General features: G+C 44.7%; 1 protein-coding gene across 11 annotated transcripts in view; it reads left to right on the forward strand.

Moving 5' to 3' along the window:
- Positions 1-19734, forward strand: part of UBXN8 (UBX domain protein 8) — a 52401-nt gene that overhangs the window by 12943 nt on the left and 19724 nt on the right. For 4 of the 11 annotated variants that reach the window (XM_089327319.1, XM_089327318.1, XM_089327324.1 and 1 more), the window contains 4 exons: positions 5981-6317; positions 11100-11222; positions 12431-12501; positions 19326-19448. In XM_089327319.1, the coding sequence (XP_089183445.1) occupies positions 6230-6317; positions 11100-11222; positions 12431-12501; positions 19326-19448 (405 nt within the window). In that variant the 5' untranslated portion in view covers positions 5981-6229. Of the gene's footprint in view, positions 1-5980; positions 6318-6425; positions 6554-11099; positions 11223-12430; positions 12502-19325; positions 19449-19734 lie in introns of those variants that run through there. The other 7 variants (XM_089327325.1, XM_089327320.1, XM_089327321.1 and 4 more) reach the window with 7 other exon arrangements.

Here is a 19734-nt window from a genome sequence, read left to right on the forward strand (position 1 = left end):
TGATGGGAGGAGCCAGGTGCTTCTCCTGGTCTCCCATGGGGTGCAGGGCCCAAGCACTTGGGCCATCCTCCACTGCACTCCCTGGCCACAGCAGAGAGCTGGCCTGGAAGAGGGGCAACCGGGACAGAATCTGGCGCCCCGACCGGGACTAGAACCCGGTGTGCTGGCGCCGCAAGGTGGAGGATTAGCCTAGTGAGCTGCGGCGCCGGCCACTGAGCAGGAATCTTACCTCATGTGTGGCTATATCTCTTGCATCAGTGACAACACCTGACACATGGTAGGTGCATTGTATTTAGTATTGATTAGATGAATCAAGTCTCTAAGACTGTAACTTTGGTTCCCCCAAACATATCATGCCTTGATGAAATTGTCTCTCCCTTTTCTCCTTACTGTCATCCACATGTGGCTTATCTAATTTACCTGTACAGCTTTGACTAATAGCTCCTAAATCAGAAACTCTGGACAACAAGTCCATATACAAAGAATTCCATAAAAATGTATGTGCCATGCATTTATATACTATGCTGTATATATTATTGTAACAGTCTCCTGTAGTATGTGTTTACTCCTTCTAAAGAGAATTTAAAATATCTAATACACTAACCAAATAACAATGTGAGATTATGAAAATTACAATAAATGGAAAATGCAGTGAGTGCTGTGAGGTTAGAGAAAGAAAAAGTCACTGGGATTGATGAACAATGAAGCCTCTGTGACGTCTTTGATCAGTTTACAGTTGTGAATAGTTTATATTCTTGGTCATATACTTAATTTATATGTAGAATAGAGCACTGGGTAAGGATAGGAAGCCAAAGAACATTGATATGTAAATAAAAATTATTAGAGGACATGAAAATATTAATCCATAAATTCACAAAACTTTCCTACCAGATCACAAAGTTGCATACATCTGGTTAAAATTCTTATAGGGGGTGGGCATTGGGTGCATCAATGCACTGCCACTTGGGATGCCCACATCCCATATTAAAGGACCAGGGTTCAAGTCTTGGCATGGATTCTGATTCCAGCTTCCTGCTAATGCATGCGCCTGGAGACAATAGGTGATGGCTCAAGTACTTGGGACTCTGCCACTCATGTGGGAGACCCAGAATGAGTTGCAATTTCCTTTCTCCCATCCCAATCATTGTAGGCATTTGGGGAAGTGAACCAACAGATGGAGGTCTGTGCTTCCTCTCTCTTCCTCCCTGTCTTTCCCCCAAACAATTTTTAAAAAGTAGCCATCTTACAATATTTACGGGGAGGGAAAAAACTACAAAAATAAATTATTTTTATAAACTTAAATGTAAAAGCTGGACATAAACCTTTTGGAAAGAAAATAGCAGAGATTTTTAAATCTCAATTTTTAAAAAGTAGCCATCTTACAATATTTACAGGGAGGGAAAAAACTACAAAAATAAATTATTTTTATAAACTTAAATGTAAAAGCTGGACATAAACCTTTTGGAAAGAAAATGGCAGAGATTTTTTTCTTAACCTCATGATAGGCAAAGGTTTTTTAGAGAGACTATATATTTGTCTGCAACAAAATGCAAAACCTCAGTTCAGCAAAAAGTCATCAAGAAAATAAACAGGTAAGCCAGAGACTCGGATAAACATTCACAAAACATATGTCTGACAGTTAGCCAGGCTGTGAAAGGACTCCTACAGCTCAATGTGAAAGAAAAAGAACACAATTAGAAAGATTTGAGAAGACATTTCAAAAAGGAAGGTAAATGAATGACTGAAAAACACATAAACAAGACCTCACTATCATTAGTCACCAGGAAAACACAAGTTAAAACACTCACCAGAATGGTTAAAATAAAATATAGTGACAACGCCAAATGATAGCAAGGATACAGAGACCAGATCATTCCTATGTTGCTGGTGGAAATGTGAGATGGTATAGCTACTTTGAAGAAGTATCACAATTTCTTACAAAACTAAACACCTGCTTACTGTGATACAAAAAATTCATTCTTGGGCATTTATTCTAAAGAAATGAAAGCCTATATTCAAAGAAAAACTTGTGCACAAATATTCATAGCAGCTTTATTTTGTGATAGCTTGTACTGAAAACAGCCCACATGTCCTTCACAGGTGAATGGTTAATCATTACAAGGATGCCATTCAGCAATAAAAAGGAATGAATGTTGATTACACAAGAACTTTTATGCCAAGTGAAAAATTCAAACCTAAACAATTGTTTGCTGTACGATTCCACTTATGAAGAGTCTTGAAATGACAAAATTAAAAAGATGGATTTTTTCAATTATACCTCAATAAAATTGGAGGGGAAGAGAGGTGGAGAACAGATAAGTGGTTGCCTGGAGGTTGGTGGTGAGGGACAGAAAGGAAGGTTCCTATAGCTATAAAAAGGTAGCATAAGGCAGTGTTTGTGGCCACATCCCATATCAGAGTGCCTGGGTTAAAGTCCCGGCTCCACTCTCAATCCCAGCTCCCTGATTATGCAGATTCTGGAAAGCAGTTCTTACAGCTCAAATAATTGGGTCCCTGTCACCCACGGGAAAGACCTGGATTGCATTTCTGGCTCCCAGCTTTGGCTTGACCCAGCTGTTATGGGCATTTGGAGAGGGATCAGTGGATTGGAAGAATTCTCATCCTATCATTCTATCTCTGCCTCTCAAACAAGTACTTTTTTTTTTTTTAAGATTTGTTTTATTTATTTGAAAGACGGAGTTACAGAGATAGAAACAGAGAGAAGTCTTCCATCCGCTGGTTCACTTCCCAGATGGCCACAATGGCTGGAGCTGCACCAATCCAAAGCCAGGAGCCAGGAGCTTCTTCTGGGTCTCCCACGTGGGTGCAGGGGCTCAAGGACTTGGGTTATTTTCCACTGCTATCCCAGGCCATAGCAGAGAGCTGGATCAGAAGAGGAGCAGCTGGGACTAGAACCGGTGCCCATAAGGGATGTTAGCGCTGTAGGCTGGGGCTTTAACCAGCTGTGGCACAGCGCTGGCCCCTCAAATAAATACTTAACATAAAAGGGAACCCTACCCTTTTATACATAAAGCAGGTTGCATCACTTGTTAAGTAATAAAAACATGTTTGTGTTAAGAGAATGCTTTAAGGGGCTGGTGCTGTGTTGTAGTAGGTAAAGCCACCCCTTGCTGTGGAGGCATCCCATATGGGTACCAGCTCTTGCCTGCTCCACTTCTGATCCAGCTTTCTGCTAAGGCCTGCGAAAGCAGCAGAAGGTGGCCCAAGTCCTTCTGTACCCGTGTAGGAGACCCGGAGGAAGCTCCTGGCTCCTGGCTTCGGGTCCTCCCAGTTACAGCAATTGCAGCCATTTTGGGAGTGAACCAGCGGATGAAAAGACTCTCTCTCTCTCTCACTCTCTCTCTCACACTCTCTCTCTCTGTAACTGTGCCTTTCAAATAAATAAATAAATCTTAAAAAAAGAGAGAATGGTTTAAAATAAACTATCTAGATTTAAAAATCTCACATCTCATACTCAGGAGGTGTTCAAAAGATTTGATTGAGAAAACAGAGAATCCTACAACCCATAGCTTAATTATCACCACCAAGAACTAAATCTTTTCAATCAATAGGATTTTACTATTCCAAAAAATTCTTTCCCATGAAGATAGGCTGTGAATCAACACATAACTTCATTGTCAGGTTTAGAAGCTTCCTAAAATCTGTTTATCCAAATAAAGAGTTTCTTATCTGGCTACATGTCTGCTTCTCACGCATTCAGAATTTGCACTGATCAGTTGGGCAAATCTCCTTCCTTCTATGAACAGCCAAATCTGCCTTCAAGCCCAAAAAGACTAATAGCATAAATTCTCCCTGATCTGTGGTAACTAATAGAGTACCTAAAGGGAAATCTATTGTGAAATTGACACTTTGCGATGCAATGATTTTGATCAGCCCTTGTCTCAACTGTTGAGGAACAGTGTTTGTTTGTTTGTTTATTTATTTTGACAGGCAGAGTGGATAGTGAGAGAGAGAGACAGAGAAAGGTCTTCCTTTGCCATTGGTTCACCCTCCAATGGCTGCCACGGCTGGCGCGCTGCGGCTGGCGCGCTGCAGCTGGTGCACCGCGCTGATCCGAAGGCAGGAGCCAGGTGCTTCTCCTGGTCTCCCATGGGGTGCAGGGCCTAAGGACTTGGGCCATCCTCCACTGCACTCCCTGGCCACAGCAGAGAGCTGGCCTGGAAGAGGGGCAACCAGGACAGAATCCGGCGCCCCAACCGGGACTAGAACCCGGTGTGCTGGCGCCGCAAGGTGGAGGATTAGCCTAGTGAGGCGGGGCGTGGGCCTGAGGAACAGTGTTTTGTGTTCTTTTTTAACTATTTATTGAACTCTTTATTTAGTGTAGGGTTAATCGTATGTGTTAATTGAAAATAGATCTTTGTGAAAAATAAGAATGGGAAAAGGAGAGGGAAAAGGAAGAAGGATGGGAGTCCATGCAGGAGGGTAAAGTGGGAAGAATAACTATGTTCCTAAATCTGTATATATGAAATGTATGAAATTTGTGTACTTTATTTTTTTAATTAATTTTTTTTACAGATAGTGAGAGAGAGAGACCAGAGAGAGGTCTTCCTTCCCTTGGTTCACCCCACAAATGGCCGCCATGACCAGAGCTACGCCAATCCAAAGCCAGGAGCCAGGTGCTTTCTCCTGGTCTCCCATGTGGGTGAAGGGGCCCAAGCACTTGGGCCATCCTCCACTGCCCTCCCGGGCCACAGCAGAGAGCTGGCCTGGTAGAGGAGCAACTGGACTAGAATCCAGCTCCCATATGGGATGCCGGTGCCGCAGGCAGAGGATTAACTAAGTGAAGTGAGCCACGCCGCCGGCGAAATTTATATATTTTAAATAAAAGGTTTCTAGGTTAAAAAAAAAATCTGCCTTCAATTCCCTCATCTTGTTTAATGTATAAGTCCCAAACTGTTGTACCAGAAACTCTGTCCAGTCATAATGAAAAAAAAATTTAAAACAGTCCAACCCAGACTACAGAACCTTATAAAAATTACCCTTGACATCTACTCTAGTATTCTCCTTTAACGCAGTAAGAAAATCGGCTTTACTTAATGAACAGGATGTTCCGGTGGTCTTTTGTGGCACCTGACAATTGCAGTTAACAGAGTTCACAATCCACAAAGGTCACGAAAGGGTACCTTTCCTATGTATCAACACTCAAAGCAAATCTAGAGTAGTTGGGATCCTCTATTTTATCCTCCAGGACGTCAGGTATCTACACAGACATCAATGGGAGTTGTGAGCTCACCCATTTGTCTGGAATTGTAGAACTCACGGAGATTCAGTTGTGTGTAAGTTTGGATTTGTGCTCAGGAAACTCAGCTTACTGGAAAACTCAGCTTACTGTTTACCCTGTAAACAGGTAAATGTAATATGAGCACACTGCCCAGGTGCTGTGAGAGGGGTACGCACAGCGTGCTACAGAGCCGCGCTGAGGGCTTGACTCAGTCACAGGTTCCCACTGATGTCTGTATAGAAACCTGACGTCCATCACACATGAGGACAGAAAGGGACTTCTTCAGTTCCTACCATATTTGATACGATCTCCTCCTTTAGGTATTTTTTTGTCTTCCTCCCTGGTTGAATTAAATTTAAGAATAAAGTAGATGGACTGATGGATGGGTCAGAAAGGAGAATTTTAAACTTTGAAATCTTTCAAGTCACAAGGACCTCAGAAGCTTAACAGAACTGCAGGTTGGGAAATGCAACGTGCGGAAGGGTCACGGGATGGCAATGAGGTCACAGAACGGTGAGGCAGAGGTTGTCATTAACAGTAACACGTGCCGGCCACACAGATAAAGGGGCGGAGCTAGGGATAGGGGTCTTCAGTCTTTAGGGTGTGTGGGGGAGGGAAGGGGGCAGGTATTTGGTGCCAAGCCCCACTTTGGAGTTGCCTTCCCACAGGAACCAGATACTGCCTAAGGGGCCAGGAACAACTAAAGACATAAGGTGTCCTATGTCCCCTGCCCTCCAGGGAGTCACCTCCCTAGAACCTGCGCTGCCCTGGACATTATGTGACGTGGGGAGGTGACTTGCACTCCTGAAACAAGGCTACAGACTGAGTGCACGAGCAGAGTGACTGATTTCTGCACGACCAACGACCCTCTTAGGGTCTAACTCCTCCCGGACATCCCGCCTCAGGAAGGGTTCCACTCCGCCCTCCCAGGAAGGCGCGACCGGAAGGGGCGGGATTTCCGCCCACACTCGGGGGCCTTAAGCCGCCATGGCTTCTCGTGGTGTTGTTGGCATTTTTATCCTCTCTGCTCTTCCCATCTTGTGTCTGGAGTTCCGGCGTGGGATCCCCGACCTAGGTAAGTGTGACCTCCTCCCGTTGATGCGCACAGCTGGATAGTTTTCTGAAGAGTGTTGCGCGGACTTGCCTTGCCGCCTCTCTTCCCGGTGGCTCTGACTACAATTCCCAGACTGCAACGCGCCTGCCCGCCTCTTCCGGAAGACGGTTCCCTGCAGATCCGGCACGTTGTGCCGGTGTTAGGGGGTCGGGAGCCAGCGCCGTAGTGACTGCCATGGCCAGTATTTCCAAATCCTGGTTAGTGCTCAGAACAAAATTAAGAGGCTGATAGGATAAAGGCCTTCTGAGGAATTTGGATTTAGAGTTACACGAAAAAGGGAAGAGACTTTGGGTGGGCAAGGGACGGGGAGGGGAAGAATATTCCAGGCAGAGTTGTGATATAATGAAGGCCAAGTGGCTGGACCGAGGAGAGCCAGGGATAATTTGGTTTATTGAACACCTGTTTTAAACCAGACACCCAGCGCTGTTGATTGTCTTATTTAATTTGCACTACAGCCAATGGTAGGCATTGTTACAATCCGCATTTTACAGAGCTAGGGCAGTGAAGTGACTTCCCTAAAGGTTTTCAAGTTTATTCACGTATTTGAAAGGCAGAGTGAATCCTCCGATTCATTCCTCAAGTGCCCACAACAGCCAGGAATAGGCCATGCTGAAGCCAGGAACCAGGACCCCCATCCAGGTCGCTCAGCCTGGTGTCCGAGGCCCAAGCATTTGAGCCATTGCCACAGCCTCTCAGGATGCACGTTGGCAGGAAGTTGGATCGGAAGCAGAGGATGGACTGTGATATGGGATGTGGTAGTGCCAAACTGCGGTTTAACTCCCAGAGCGACGATTCCTGCCCCTTCCTGAGATTTTAAAAGGCCACTTTGGATGAAGGATGGAGAATGATTTTTTTTAAAGATTTATTTATTTATTTGAAAGTTGGAGTTAGAGAAATAAGGAGAGGCAGAGAGAGAGAGGTCTTCCATTCGCTGGTTCACTCCTCAACTGGCTGCAACGGCCAGAGCTGGGCTGATTAGGAGCCAGGAGCTTCTTCTGGGTCTCCCACATGGGTGCAGGGGCCCAAGGACTTGGGCCATCTTCTACTGCTTTCCCAGGCCGTAGCAGAGAGCTGGATCGGAAGTGGAGCAGCTGGGGCTCAAACCAGCGCCCATATGGGATGATGGCACTGCAGCGACCTCAACCCGCTATGCCACAGCGCCGGCCCCTGCACAATGATTTTGAGAGGAAGCTATGTTTAATGGGAGCGGTGAGGCAAGGGAAGCTTTTGAAGTAGGCAGGTGGTGACAAGGGCCTGGAGTAGGATGGTAACAAAGGATATGAAGTGTGGACAGGTTTGGATATTAATGAGCTAGAATCTGTAGACTTTGTTGCAGGCGTGATTACTCCTACATACAGTGCCACTGGGAAAGGGAAATCTGCAGATGTTGTTTTTTTGGTGTTGATTTTTTGGTGTATTAGTGATCAGTTTACTTGTCTGTCTCCCTCCTTAAACTCAGTTTTGAAGTTAGAGACCGGGATGAAAGCGTAGTGTATCTGTTCTCTTCTCCCTCTGCCACAGGAAGTTGGGTGCCCAGAAATGTTGCTTGAAAGGAGAAATGAAGTAAAATGCTTTTACACAATCTATGAAGGTCCTCCCGAAGCCGAATGCTTAGTCAAGCTGTACTGAACTATAACAAGATCTGTGTCCAGGTGTTACACAGAAGTGTGAAATTCACACTCCCCGGTTCCGGAGTCCACGTGCTGCCTTGCTTTCCCAGCATGCACTCCTGCTCTGCTTTTCCAGAATGTGCTTTGCATAACGTTCCAGTTACTAGTCAGTGAGAGGATCCTTCCTGAAACTTGTAGGGGAGCTGCTCTCCCAGTCAGCCCCGACCCCAGGAAAACACCCCTCCGGGGCGGAGATCACATGTGATTCGTTTTTGTATTCCAGGCACTTATCACAATGTCTGATTTTTATAAAACCAGGCCACGAATTCTAGAAAAGGCAACTTGACGCCTGGCAGCATCTCCATCTAGTTCCTGAACTTTTCACTTAACCTTTCTCCTGGAACCTTCTCTTGTAAACTCATGGTGGTTTTCTTTGATTTCTTGATGGTGGGCTTCCAAGTATCTGCTAACAGTGTTTACGCCTGTTTTACAAACCACACCTTATAATGCAACAGCTACTTTCATTGTTTTCATTCCATTTTCTATGAACTGCTAAAAACAGATTTATTTGCTTGTTTATTTATTTGAAAGGCAGAGTGATAGAGAGAGGTCTTCCATATGCTGATTTACTCCCCAAATGGTCTAACAGCTAGGGCTGGGCCAGGTGGAAGCCAGGAGCCAGGAGCTAGTCTCCCATGTGGGTGGCAGAGTCTTAAGCACTTGGCCCCCTCCACTGCTCTCTCAGGTGGATTAGCAGGAAGCTTGATTAGAAGCAGAGCAGCCAGGATTCTAATGGGCACTCTGATAGCGGATGCAGGTGTCACAAAGTAGTATCCTAACCCACTGTACCATGTTGCCAGCTCCTCTGTGAACTTCTTGAGATATCGCTGTACCAGTAATGTATATATTAAATTACTTTTGTGGGGCCAGTGTTGTGCCATATCAGGTAAAGCCACTGCCTGCAATACCAGCATTCTATTTGGGGATGAGTTCCCATTTGGTTTGAGTTCCAGCTGCTCCACTTCCCATCCAGCTCCCTGCTAATGCTCCTGGGAAAGCAGCAGAGGATGGCCCAAGTTCTTGGTCCCCTACACCCATGAGGGAGACCTGGAAAAAGCTCCTGGCTCCTGGCTTCAGTCTGGCCCAGCCCCAGACATTGTGGCCATTTGGGGAGTGAACCACTGGTTGGAAAATCTCCCTCCCTCTCTCTATAACTCTACCTTTCAAATAAATAATAAATCTTCTAAAAAATTATTTCTGCCATGGCCAGAGATACCCTAGATTGAATTACATCTATAATGAACAACATGTGAATCAGTAGTTACTGCTATTGAGAGCTGGAAGAGCTGTGATGCAAGAAAAGAGGGGCCCACGTTGTGAGAGAACTGGAAGAAGCTCCTGGCTCCTGGTTTCAGCCTGGCCCGGCCCTGGCTGTTGCAGCTACCTGCAGAGTGAACTAGCAGATGGGAGATCTCCCTCTCTCCCCCTTCCCCAAATCAATAAATCTTAAAAAAAAAAAAAATAAATAAGTTGATGGCACCCATTTAAAAAATTGTATAAAAAATCATATTGCTTTTCTAAACAACTTACTGTTGCTGTTTCTTTTTTAAGGATGCATCTTTTCAGTTTAAAAGAACTTTTAAATTCGTATGTATAAGCGTTTATGACTTCTTTCATCTTTGGTTAATTAACAATCAGTGCAGATTCCATTTGTGTGATGCTTCCTTTCTGTCTGCCAAGTAACTTTTGAAAATCACAAAACAAAATGATAGTAAAAACTCCTGGGGGAGAGAAGTCATATGCAACCCAGCTTTATGTCCCCTGTCCCCTTCGCTGTTTAGCAAATTGTATCCCACAAAGTAGGCGCTCATTACAGTTTTTGCTGACTTAATTTTCACTTTGGTGCTTAAAATATTGTAAGACCAACTACTGATGTTTTGCTTTTTTTCTAGACAAAGAGTAATTTTATTTGCAAATGAATGGATGAATACGGAGAAGTAGAGAAGCTCACAGTTTGCATGTCTAGTTGTGACAAGTCAGAATGTGGGATTGCAGTGGGCATGACTGTTTTGAGTAGAATTCGTATTTGACCAAGACGGTACTCTCACAGTCTGATTCCCAATTATGTAGTTCATTTGCCTTCCCTAGGCAGGAGGGGAATCTAGAACTTAGGCTTCATAGATAGCCATATTTTTGTAATGCAGCCTACCACTCTAATTATACTTATATTTTTAAGACAGAGGTGATTATTCTACAATTATTTTCTGAAAAGTCATTTTGGTTTCTGAAAACTTGTGACAGCTAGGATGAATTACAGTTCCCAAAGCAGAATACATGAAATAATCATGACAGTTAATAACTTCTTTTAAAAAATATTTATTTTAGGGCCTGGCACCATGGCTTGCTTGGTTGATCCTCCGCCTGCGGCACTGGCATCCCATATGGGCACCAGGTTCTAGTCCCGGTTGCTTCTCTTCCAGTCCAGCTCTCTGCTGTGGCCCAGGAAGACAGTGGAGGATGGCCCAAGTGCTTGAGCCCTGCACTTCATGGGAGACCAGGAGGAAGCACCTGGCTCCTGGCTTCAGATCAGTGCAACGCGCCGGCTGTAGCGGCCATTTGGGGGGTGAACCAATGGAAGGAAGACCTTTCTCTCTGTCTCTCTTTCTCTAACTCTACCTGTCAAATAAATAAATAAAAAATCTTAAAAATATATATATAATTTATTTGAGAGGCAGAGTTTTGGGGAGGGGGAGACAGAGAAAGAGAGCTTCTGTCTGCTGGTTCACTCCTCAGATAGCCACAACGGCCAGGATGAGCCAGGCTAAAGCCGGGAGCTTCCTCCAGGTCTCCCACATTGGATGCAAGGGCCCAAGCACATGCGTCATCTTCTGCTTTTGCAGGTGCATTAGCAGGGAGCAGTATTGAAAGTGGAGCAGCTGGGACTCAAACTGGCATACGTATGGGATGCTGGCATTGCAGGTGGCAGCTTTACCTGGGGCCACAATGCTGGCCCCAGGCTCATACCTTCTATTACTTTTCTAGTAAAAATAACCTTTTAATGTGTTTTTATTGTTATTATTAGTAGTATCAACAAAAAATGTTTTGAATTTTAACTTTAATTATTTTTTTTAAGGACTTAAAGATCTCTTTTTGCTGTGTGGCCGGATTTTCTTAGCACTTGCTCTTCTTACTTTAATTATTTCTGTGACTACCTCATGGCTTAACTCATTTAAGTCTTCCCAAGTTTATCTGAAAGGTAAGTTGATTATTTATGCTATTCTTTTATATTTTTCTACTCAACTTTCTTTCCTTTATTCTATAACTTTGTCTCGTAAGAACTATTTTACCATTAACTTGTGATGTTTAATTTTAAGGAGGAGTAATCATTACAACTTTAGTCATGATTGTTTATTTTTATTACTTGAGAGGCAGAGAAAGAGAGCGAGCCAGCTCCCAGCCACTGGTTAACTCCCCAAATGCCCACAATCACTGGAGCTGTGCCAGTGCCAAAGCCAGGAGCCAAGAACTCAATCCAAGTTTCCCGTGTCTTGGAAAAAAGTATATTCTTGGATTCAGAGTTTAGAAGGTGTCTTAAGACCACTGAGCCTGATCTGTCTAATAGCAAGTTAGTGGCGTCCAATTTTTTGCTGGGCTTTATTGCCCTAATCTTTGTTTTGTAATTTGAGGAAATACAAAAATGTCTGCCAAAGAGCTAAAGTTATCAGCAGAAGTGAATGTTGCTGTCGAAGTTCAAAGGGTTTATGTATTTTCTTAAGGATGGGTCATTCCAAAGGGAAGGGTTTCTGGTTTGTTGTTACTGTGTGTGAGCCATTTTGTGCACATTGCAGTATTACAAAATCCAATCTTTAAATGATGTTTGAAGGACAGAGCCAGTTACGTAAATGATATTTATTATACCAAGAGTAAAACCAGTTCCATACAACAGCAGAAACCCTTTCTGTTGTTCATTGGGTAACAGCCTGGCAGTGTGTCAGTCAGTCTAGGAGCTGCTAAGTACATTTGGGGAGTAGGCATGTTGCTTTTATTGTCCTGTCCGGAGATGGGATAGCTCCCCTCAAGCCTGCAGTGTAGCAGTCCACACTTCCTGCGCAGCAGTGGGCTTCCGTGTTGTGCCTTGGAGCTGCTGCAGCCCTGGCAGGCCCATAAAGGAAAACTCACCAGCGCCTTCTGAAGCCTCCGTAGCAAAATTGTTACTTACTTACAACATATGTCAGAGGATTCTAGTTTCAGAACAGAGGTTTTGTAATAGATTTCACTTGCGTGTTCTCTTGTCTCTGCTGTCTGCATGGATCTGATTTGCATTACTTGAAAAAATAATCTCTCTTTTGAAGGTTTCTAATCTTTCCCAAAATGTTAAAATGTAGGCTATTTTCAGAGAACATTCCTTTTGACTTACTGATACTTGGGAATTAAAATACGCTTTTATGTGTTTTCATGTCTTAGAAGAAGAAGAAGAGAATGAGAAAAGACAGAGACTCGTGAGGAAAAAACAACAAGAGGCCCAGGGTGAGAAGGTAAAGCGTGATTTTTAGAGTGAATATAGGGAGAGAATTCAGTTTGCTGGGCACTTAAACTTCAGTCTGAGGCTTTCTGTGTTGGTGCTGAAATGACTTAAATTTAGGATTGCAGTAACATCCATGTGACATCAAATGGACCATTTTAGAGTCTACAGTTCAGTGGCATTAGCACACACACACTCTTACACAGTTATCACCACTACCCAGTTCCAAAACATTTTTTGTCACCCCTGAAAGAAAATCCCTTATCCGTTGAATGGGCACTCCCCACTCACCCTTCTGCCCATCCTGTGGCAGTCACCAATCTGCTTTCTGTTGGCGTGGATTTACCTCGTCTGGATATTTCCTTTACATGGGATTGCACAAGCACGACCTTTTGTCAAAGTCCAACTTCTTTGACTTAGCTCAGTGTTTTCCAGGTTCATCCATGCTGTAGCCTGTATCAGTGCTTCATGGCTGAATAATAGTCTGTTGTATGAATATACCACAATTTGTCTATCTGTTCATTTGTTGACAGATATTTCAGTTGTATCTACTTTTTGGTTACTGTGAATAATCAAACCAAATGTCTATTACGAATGGCCAAAATAGCTCTGAACGTTTGTATGCAAGTATTAAGTACCTGGTTTTTTTTTTTTTTTAAGATTAAAAAATTTTATTTATTTGAAAGGTAGAGTTACAGGGAGAGGTAGAGAGAGATCTTCCATCCACTGGTACACTCCCCAGATGGCTGCAACGGCTGGAGCTGCGCTGATCTGAAGCCAGGAGCCAGGAGCTTCTTCCGGGTCTCCCATGCAGGTGCAGGGGCCCAAGGGCTTGGGCCATCTTCTACTGCTTTCCCAGGCCATAAGCAGAGAGCTGGATCAGAAGAGGAGCAGCTGGATAGAACCGGCGCCCAAATGGGATGCTGGTGCTTTAGGCTTTAACCCACTGCGCCACAGCGCCGCCCCCAAGTGCCTATTTTTTATTTGAATTATTTCATTACTGGAGAGACAGAGAAGAGAGCTCCCATCCACTGGCTTACTCCCCAGGTGCCTGCAGTGGTTGGCGTTGAGTGGAGCTGAAACCAGAAACTCAAGGCAGGTCTCCTACATGGGTGACAAGGAACCATTACCTGCTGCCTCTGGAATCAGGAACCAGGGTCCCAGTCACTTCAGTATGGGATGCCACCTCCCACACATGTCTTAACCAGTAGGCTCAAATGCTACCCTCTGAGTACAGTTTCTAGTTCTTTAGGTATCAATGGAATTGATGAGTCATGATAATTCTGTGGTTAACTTTTTGAGGAACTGCCAAAATGATTTCTACACTGTTGTGTACCATTTCACATCCTTAACTATTTTATGTTAAAGATTTGTTTTATTTGTTTGAAAACCAAAGTGACGCGGGAGGATGCAAGACACAAGAGAGAAAGATTTATATCTTCCATCTGCTGGTTCCCTCCCCAAATGGTTGCAACACCTGGGGTAGGCCAGGCATGGCCAGGAGCCAGGAACTCCACCTGGGTCTCCTGTGTGGGTGGCAGGGGCGCAAGTCCTTGGGCCATCTTCCCAGGAGCATTAGCAGGGAACCAGATTAGAAGCAGAGCAGCTGGGACTTGACCTGGTGTTCTCATGTGGGATGCCAGCATCACAAACGTCAGCTAAACCAGCTGCCCTGCAGTGCTGGCCCCACCATTTTAAATTCCCGGTAGCAGTTTTCAGGGACCCCAGTTTCTCTCCCCCACGTTAGTCTTGGTTCCTTTTTATTTTTATTGTTCAATATTTATTTATTTGAAACACACAGTTACAGAGAGAGAAGGGGAGAGAGAGAGAGATCTTCCACCTGCTGATTCACTCTCCAAATGGCTGCTGGTGCTGGTGCTGGTGCTGCTGGGGCTGGTGCTAGTGCTGAGCCAGGCTGGAGCCAGGACCTTGGAACTCCATCCAGGTCTCCCACGTGGGTGGCAGGGGCCCAAGGACTTGGATCATCCTCTGCTGCTTTCCCAGGTACATTAGCAGCGAGCTGGAAGTGGAGCGGTGGGGACTGGAACCTGCACCCATGGGATGGTGGTGTTGCAGGCAGCAGCTTCTCCCACTGCACCACTACGCTGACTCCCCTCCTTTTTTTTTTTTTTTTTTTTAATAGATTTATTTACTTATTTGAAAGGCAGAGTTACAGAGAGGCAGAGGGAGAGAGAGAGAGAGAGAGACAGAGATCTTCCACCTGCTTGCTCACTCCCCAGATGGTTGCAACGGCCATAGCTTTGCTGATCCGAAGCCAGGAGCCAGGACCTGGGAGCTTCTTCCAGGTCTCCCACACGGGTGTAGGGGCCCAAGCACTTGGGCCATCCTCTACCTTTTACCCAGGCTATAGCAGAGAGCTGCATTGGAAGTAGAGCAGCTGGGTCTCAAACTGGTGCCCATATGGGATGCCGGCACTGCAGGTGGTAGCCTTACCTGCTATGCCACGGTGCCAGCCCCAGCTCCCCCTCCTTTGTTTAAGATACCCATTGTAGTGTTTAGTGCATGTGAAATGGTATCTCATGGTTTTGACTTGCATTTCTTTTTGCTTGCTTTCTTTTTTTTTTCAAGATTTATTTTATTTATTTGAAAGAGTTGCATAGAGAGAGAAGGAGAAGCAGAGAGAGAGAGTTGGCCACAACGGCTGGAGCTTTCTCCAGGTCTTCCCACTCGGGTGCAGGGGCCCAAGGACTTGGGCCATCTTCCACTGCTTTCCCAGGCCATAGCAGAGAGCTGGATGGGAAGTGGAGCAGCCAGGACTTCAACCAGCACTCATATGGGATGCTGGCAGTGCAGGCGGTGGCTTTACCTGCTAGGCCACAGCACCAGCCCTGGCTTGCATTTCTCTAATGACTAATGATGTTACACATCTTTTCATATGCTTATTTGCTGTTTATGTATCTTTTTGGTGAAATATCTATTCTTTTGCTCATTTTTAAATTGTATAGTTTGGAGCTGATGTTAACTGTAGGTTTTTGTAGGTGGTTTTTATCATTTGGGCAAATTCTTTTCTCTTTATAATTTTTTTAAAGATTTATTTATTTATTTGAAAGGTAAGTCACAAAGAGGCAGAAAGAGAAGTCTTCCATCCACTGGTTCACTCCCCAAATGGCACCAGTGGCCGGAGCTGGGCTGATCTCTAGCCAGGAACCAGGAACTTCTTCTAGGTCTTCTACACGGGTGTAGGAGCCCGAGCATTTGGGCCATCTTCTGCTGCTTTCCCAGGCCACAGCAGAGAGCTGGATTGAAAGTAGTGCAGCCAGGACTGAAACCAGCACCCACTTGGGATCCTGGCACTTCAGGTGGTGGCTTTACTCACTACGACGCCATAGTGCTTGGCCCCCTCTTTATAGTTAAGTGTTTTTATCATGAAGTGGGTTATAGGATTTTGTCAGAGTTTTTTGATCATGTTTTTTCCTCCTTCCTTTTTTTTTTAAAAAAAGATTTATGTATTTATTTATTTTAAGATTTTATTTATTTATCTGAGAGGTAGAGTTACAGACAGTGAGAGGGAGAGACAGAGAGAAAGATTTTCCTTTTGTTGGTTTATTCCTCAGATGGCCACAATGGTCGGAGCTGCGCCAATCCGAAGCTAGGAGCCAGGTGTTTCTTCCCAGTCTCCCACATGGGCTCAGGGGCCCAAGGACTTGGGTCATCTTCCACTGCTTTCCTAGGCCACAGCAGAGAGCTGGATTGGAAGTGGAGCAGCCAGGACTAAAACCCGCGCCCATATGGGATGCTGGCACTGCAGGCAGAGTATTATCCTATTGAGAGAGGAGAGGCAGAGAGAGAGAGAGAGAGGTCTTCCATCTGATGGTTTGCTCCCCAGATGGCTGCAATAGCTGGACCTGCGCCAATCTGAATCCAGGAGCCAGGAGCTTCTTCTGGGTCTCCCACGCGGGTGCAGAGGCCCAAAGACTTGGGCCATCTTCTGTTGCTTTCCCAGGCCATAGCAGAAAGCTGGATCAGAAGTGGAGCAGCTGGGGTCTCAAACCAGGACCCATATGGGATGCTGGTGCTTCAGGCCAGGGAGTTAACCTGCTGTGATACAGCACCAGCACCTATCCCTTCCTTCTATCAATGTGTTATAATGCTAGGTTTTATTATTTTGATCTACCTTGCAATTCTTGTGATAAATCCTACTTGTATTTATATATAATTCTTTTAACATAGTGTTAGGTTGAGTTTGCCAGTGTTAGCGTTGAAGATTTTTTTAAAATTTATTATTATTTTTTAATTTTTGACAGGCAGAGTTAGACAGTGAGAGAGAGAGAGACAGAGAGAGAAAGGTCTTCCTTTTTCTGTTGGTACACCACCCAAGTGGCTGCTACGGCTGGTGTATTGCGGCTGGCACACCTCGCCGATCTGAAGCCAGGAGCCAGGTGCTTCCTCCTGGTCTCCCATGGGGTGCAGGGCCCAAGCACCTGGGCCATCCTCCACTGCACTCCTAGGCCACAGCAGAGAGCTGGCCTGGAAGAGAAGCAGCCGGGACAGAATCCAGCACCCCAACCGGGACTAGAACCCCGGGGTGCCGGTGCTGCAGGCGGAGGATTAGCCTAGTGAGCCACGGTGCTGGCCAGCGTTGAAGATTTTTACACAGTCTTTAGTTTTTTATGATATCTTTAGCTTTGGTACCAGAATAATCCTAGCCTTGTAAAATGAGCTGGAAGGGTTTGGAAGGATCAGTGTTAATCCTTCTGTAAAGATTTGGTAGGTGGGCCAGCGTTCTGGCATAGCCACCTGCCATGCGAGCATACCTTATGGGCAGGAGTTAGAGTCCCAGCTTCTCCATTTCTGATCTAACTCCCTGCTAGTGCTCCTGGAAAGGCAGTAGAAGATGGCCCAAGTGCTTGAGCCCTGTGGCCCATGTGGAAGACCCAGATGAAGCTCCTGGCTTCAGCCTGACTCAGCCCCAGCCATTGCGGCCACTTGGGAAATGAATCAGCAGATGGATGGCCTCTCTGTCTCTCTCTTTCTCCCTCTTTCTGTCTAATTCTAATTTTAAAACAAATATTTTTTCTTTTTTTTAAATAAAGTCAGAAGTCTGTGGTTCTTTTCACTCCAAGAATATTTTCTACTTTAGCATGATTGGACTGTACATCTAGCATTCTTCCCGACAAGTCCGTGCTTTCTAGGATCCGCTGCCTAGAGAAGGCAGTCATGCTTTGAACAAACTGCTCAGACTTTTCTATGTTGGGGCCATATCATGTGCTTCTCTATATCTGTGGTCCCTAGTATTACAGTGAAAACACAGAGAATGCATTCAGAGGGGTATAGAGGGTTATGCTTCCGCCTACAGTGCTGGCATCCCATATGGATGTCAGTTCAAGTCCTAGCTGCTCCACTTCGGATCCAGCTCCCTGACGATGTGCCTGGGAAAGCAGCAGAAGATGGCCCAAATACTTGGGCCCCTGCATCCACAGACCCAGATGAAACTCCTGACTCCCTGGCCCAGCTCTGGCCATTGTGGCCATTTGGGGAGTGAACCAGCAAGTGGAAGACCTCTCTCTCTTTGTTTCCCTCTCTCTATCTGCCTTTCAAAATCTTAAAAACAAAAAAACAAAAAAACAAACAAACATCATTTGTGGCAATGTGGATATACCTAAAGGACATGTTAAGTAAAATAAGACCCAGAAGACAAAAACTGCATATTCTCTCTCATATGTGGGAGCTGAAAACATAAGTTGATCTGAATGTGGAGTAGTGAGTCCTAGATGCTGGGAAGGGTAGGGATTGGCTGTGGTCAGGGAGGTTGGATAACAGATTCCAAACACCGTGTGATGAGGGGAATAAGTCCTAGTGTTCCGCTGCACAGTGGGCAGGGGCACTGTGGTCCACAATAACCCGTTATATATTCTAGGAAGAAACAGAAGAGGGAAGGCTCTAGGTGGACATAAAGTAGAGAAAAGGAGATGGACTGGGGAGTGCACCAGCGGATGGAAGATCTCTCTCTTTCTCTGCCTCTGCCTCTCTGTAACTCTGCCTTTCAAATACATAAATAAATACATCTTTAAAAAAAAAGAAAAAATGGAACCATTAATTACCCTGATTTGATCAGTATATATTGTATACATTTATTGAAAAAGCATAGTGTACTTCATAAATATGTACAGTTATTAAGTGCCAATCAAAAAATGTTTTTAAATGTTTAAGGAGTTGACATGCTGACTAACTTGATTATTCTACAATGTGTACATTGAGTTATTACACTGTATCTCATAAATATAATTAAAATAATAAAATACAAAATGCACATAAAGAATACACAAACACACACATACATAAGCACATTGCCGTACAAGCATTAAGTATAAAACATTCAGTTTTGTTTGTATTACATACAAAAGTGACTTTTTAGAAAGTGATGCAGAATTGGAAGAAGCTACATTTCTGGCAAAATTGAATTAGTGTAGGCCGGCGCCGTGGCTCAATAGGCTAATCCTCCGCCTGCGGCGCCAACACACCGGGTTGTAGTTCCGGTCTGGGCACCAGATTCTGTCCTGATTGCCCTTCTTCCAGGCCAGCTCTCTGCTGTGGCCCGGGAGGGCAGTGGAGGATGGCCCAAGTGCTTGGGCCCTGCACCCCATGGGAGACCAGGAGAAGCACCTGGCTCCTGGCTTCGGATCAGTGGCCATTGGTGGGTGAACCAACGGCAAAGGAAGACCTTTCTCTCTGTCTCTCTCTCTCACTGTCCACTCTGCCTGTCAAAAAAAAAATTAGTATAAAAATTTTTTGTATGGTTCTTATTTACAGTCTTATAGGGAGTGTAAATTTGTAAACATTAATGTATATATTAACACCTGATTTTTTTTTAAACAGGCTAGCAGATACGTGGAGAATGTTTTAAAGCCTCAACAAGAAATGAAGTTGAAAAAACTAGAAGAGCGTTTTTATCAAATGACGGGGGAAACCTGGAAGTTAAGCAGTGGACATAAACTTGGGGTTAGAAATATTCTCATTGTGTATTTTGAATCCTGTCACTAAAAATCACTGCTTTCTCTGTGGGGTAGTATTAATCTTTCCTTAAGTGACATCTCCAAGGTTTAAACTCACATTCTATTCATTCTGTTTGGTGGTTTTTGTTTGTTTGCTTGTTTGTTTTAGATTTTTTATACATTTGAAAGGCAGAGTGACAGGGAGGGAGAGACAGAGCCTTTCCATCTGCTCTTTCTCTGCCCAACAGCAAGGAGCGGGCAAGGCCAGTGCCAGGAACCTGAAGCTGCGTCTG

Source organism: Oryctolagus cuniculus, chromosome 2 (assembly GCF_051225735.1).
Source record: "Oryctolagus cuniculus isolate XC-2025 breed Fujian yellow rabbit chromosome 2, ASM5122573v1, whole genome shotgun sequence".
NCBI lineage: Eukaryota > Metazoa > Chordata > Mammalia > Lagomorpha > Leporidae > Oryctolagus > Oryctolagus cuniculus.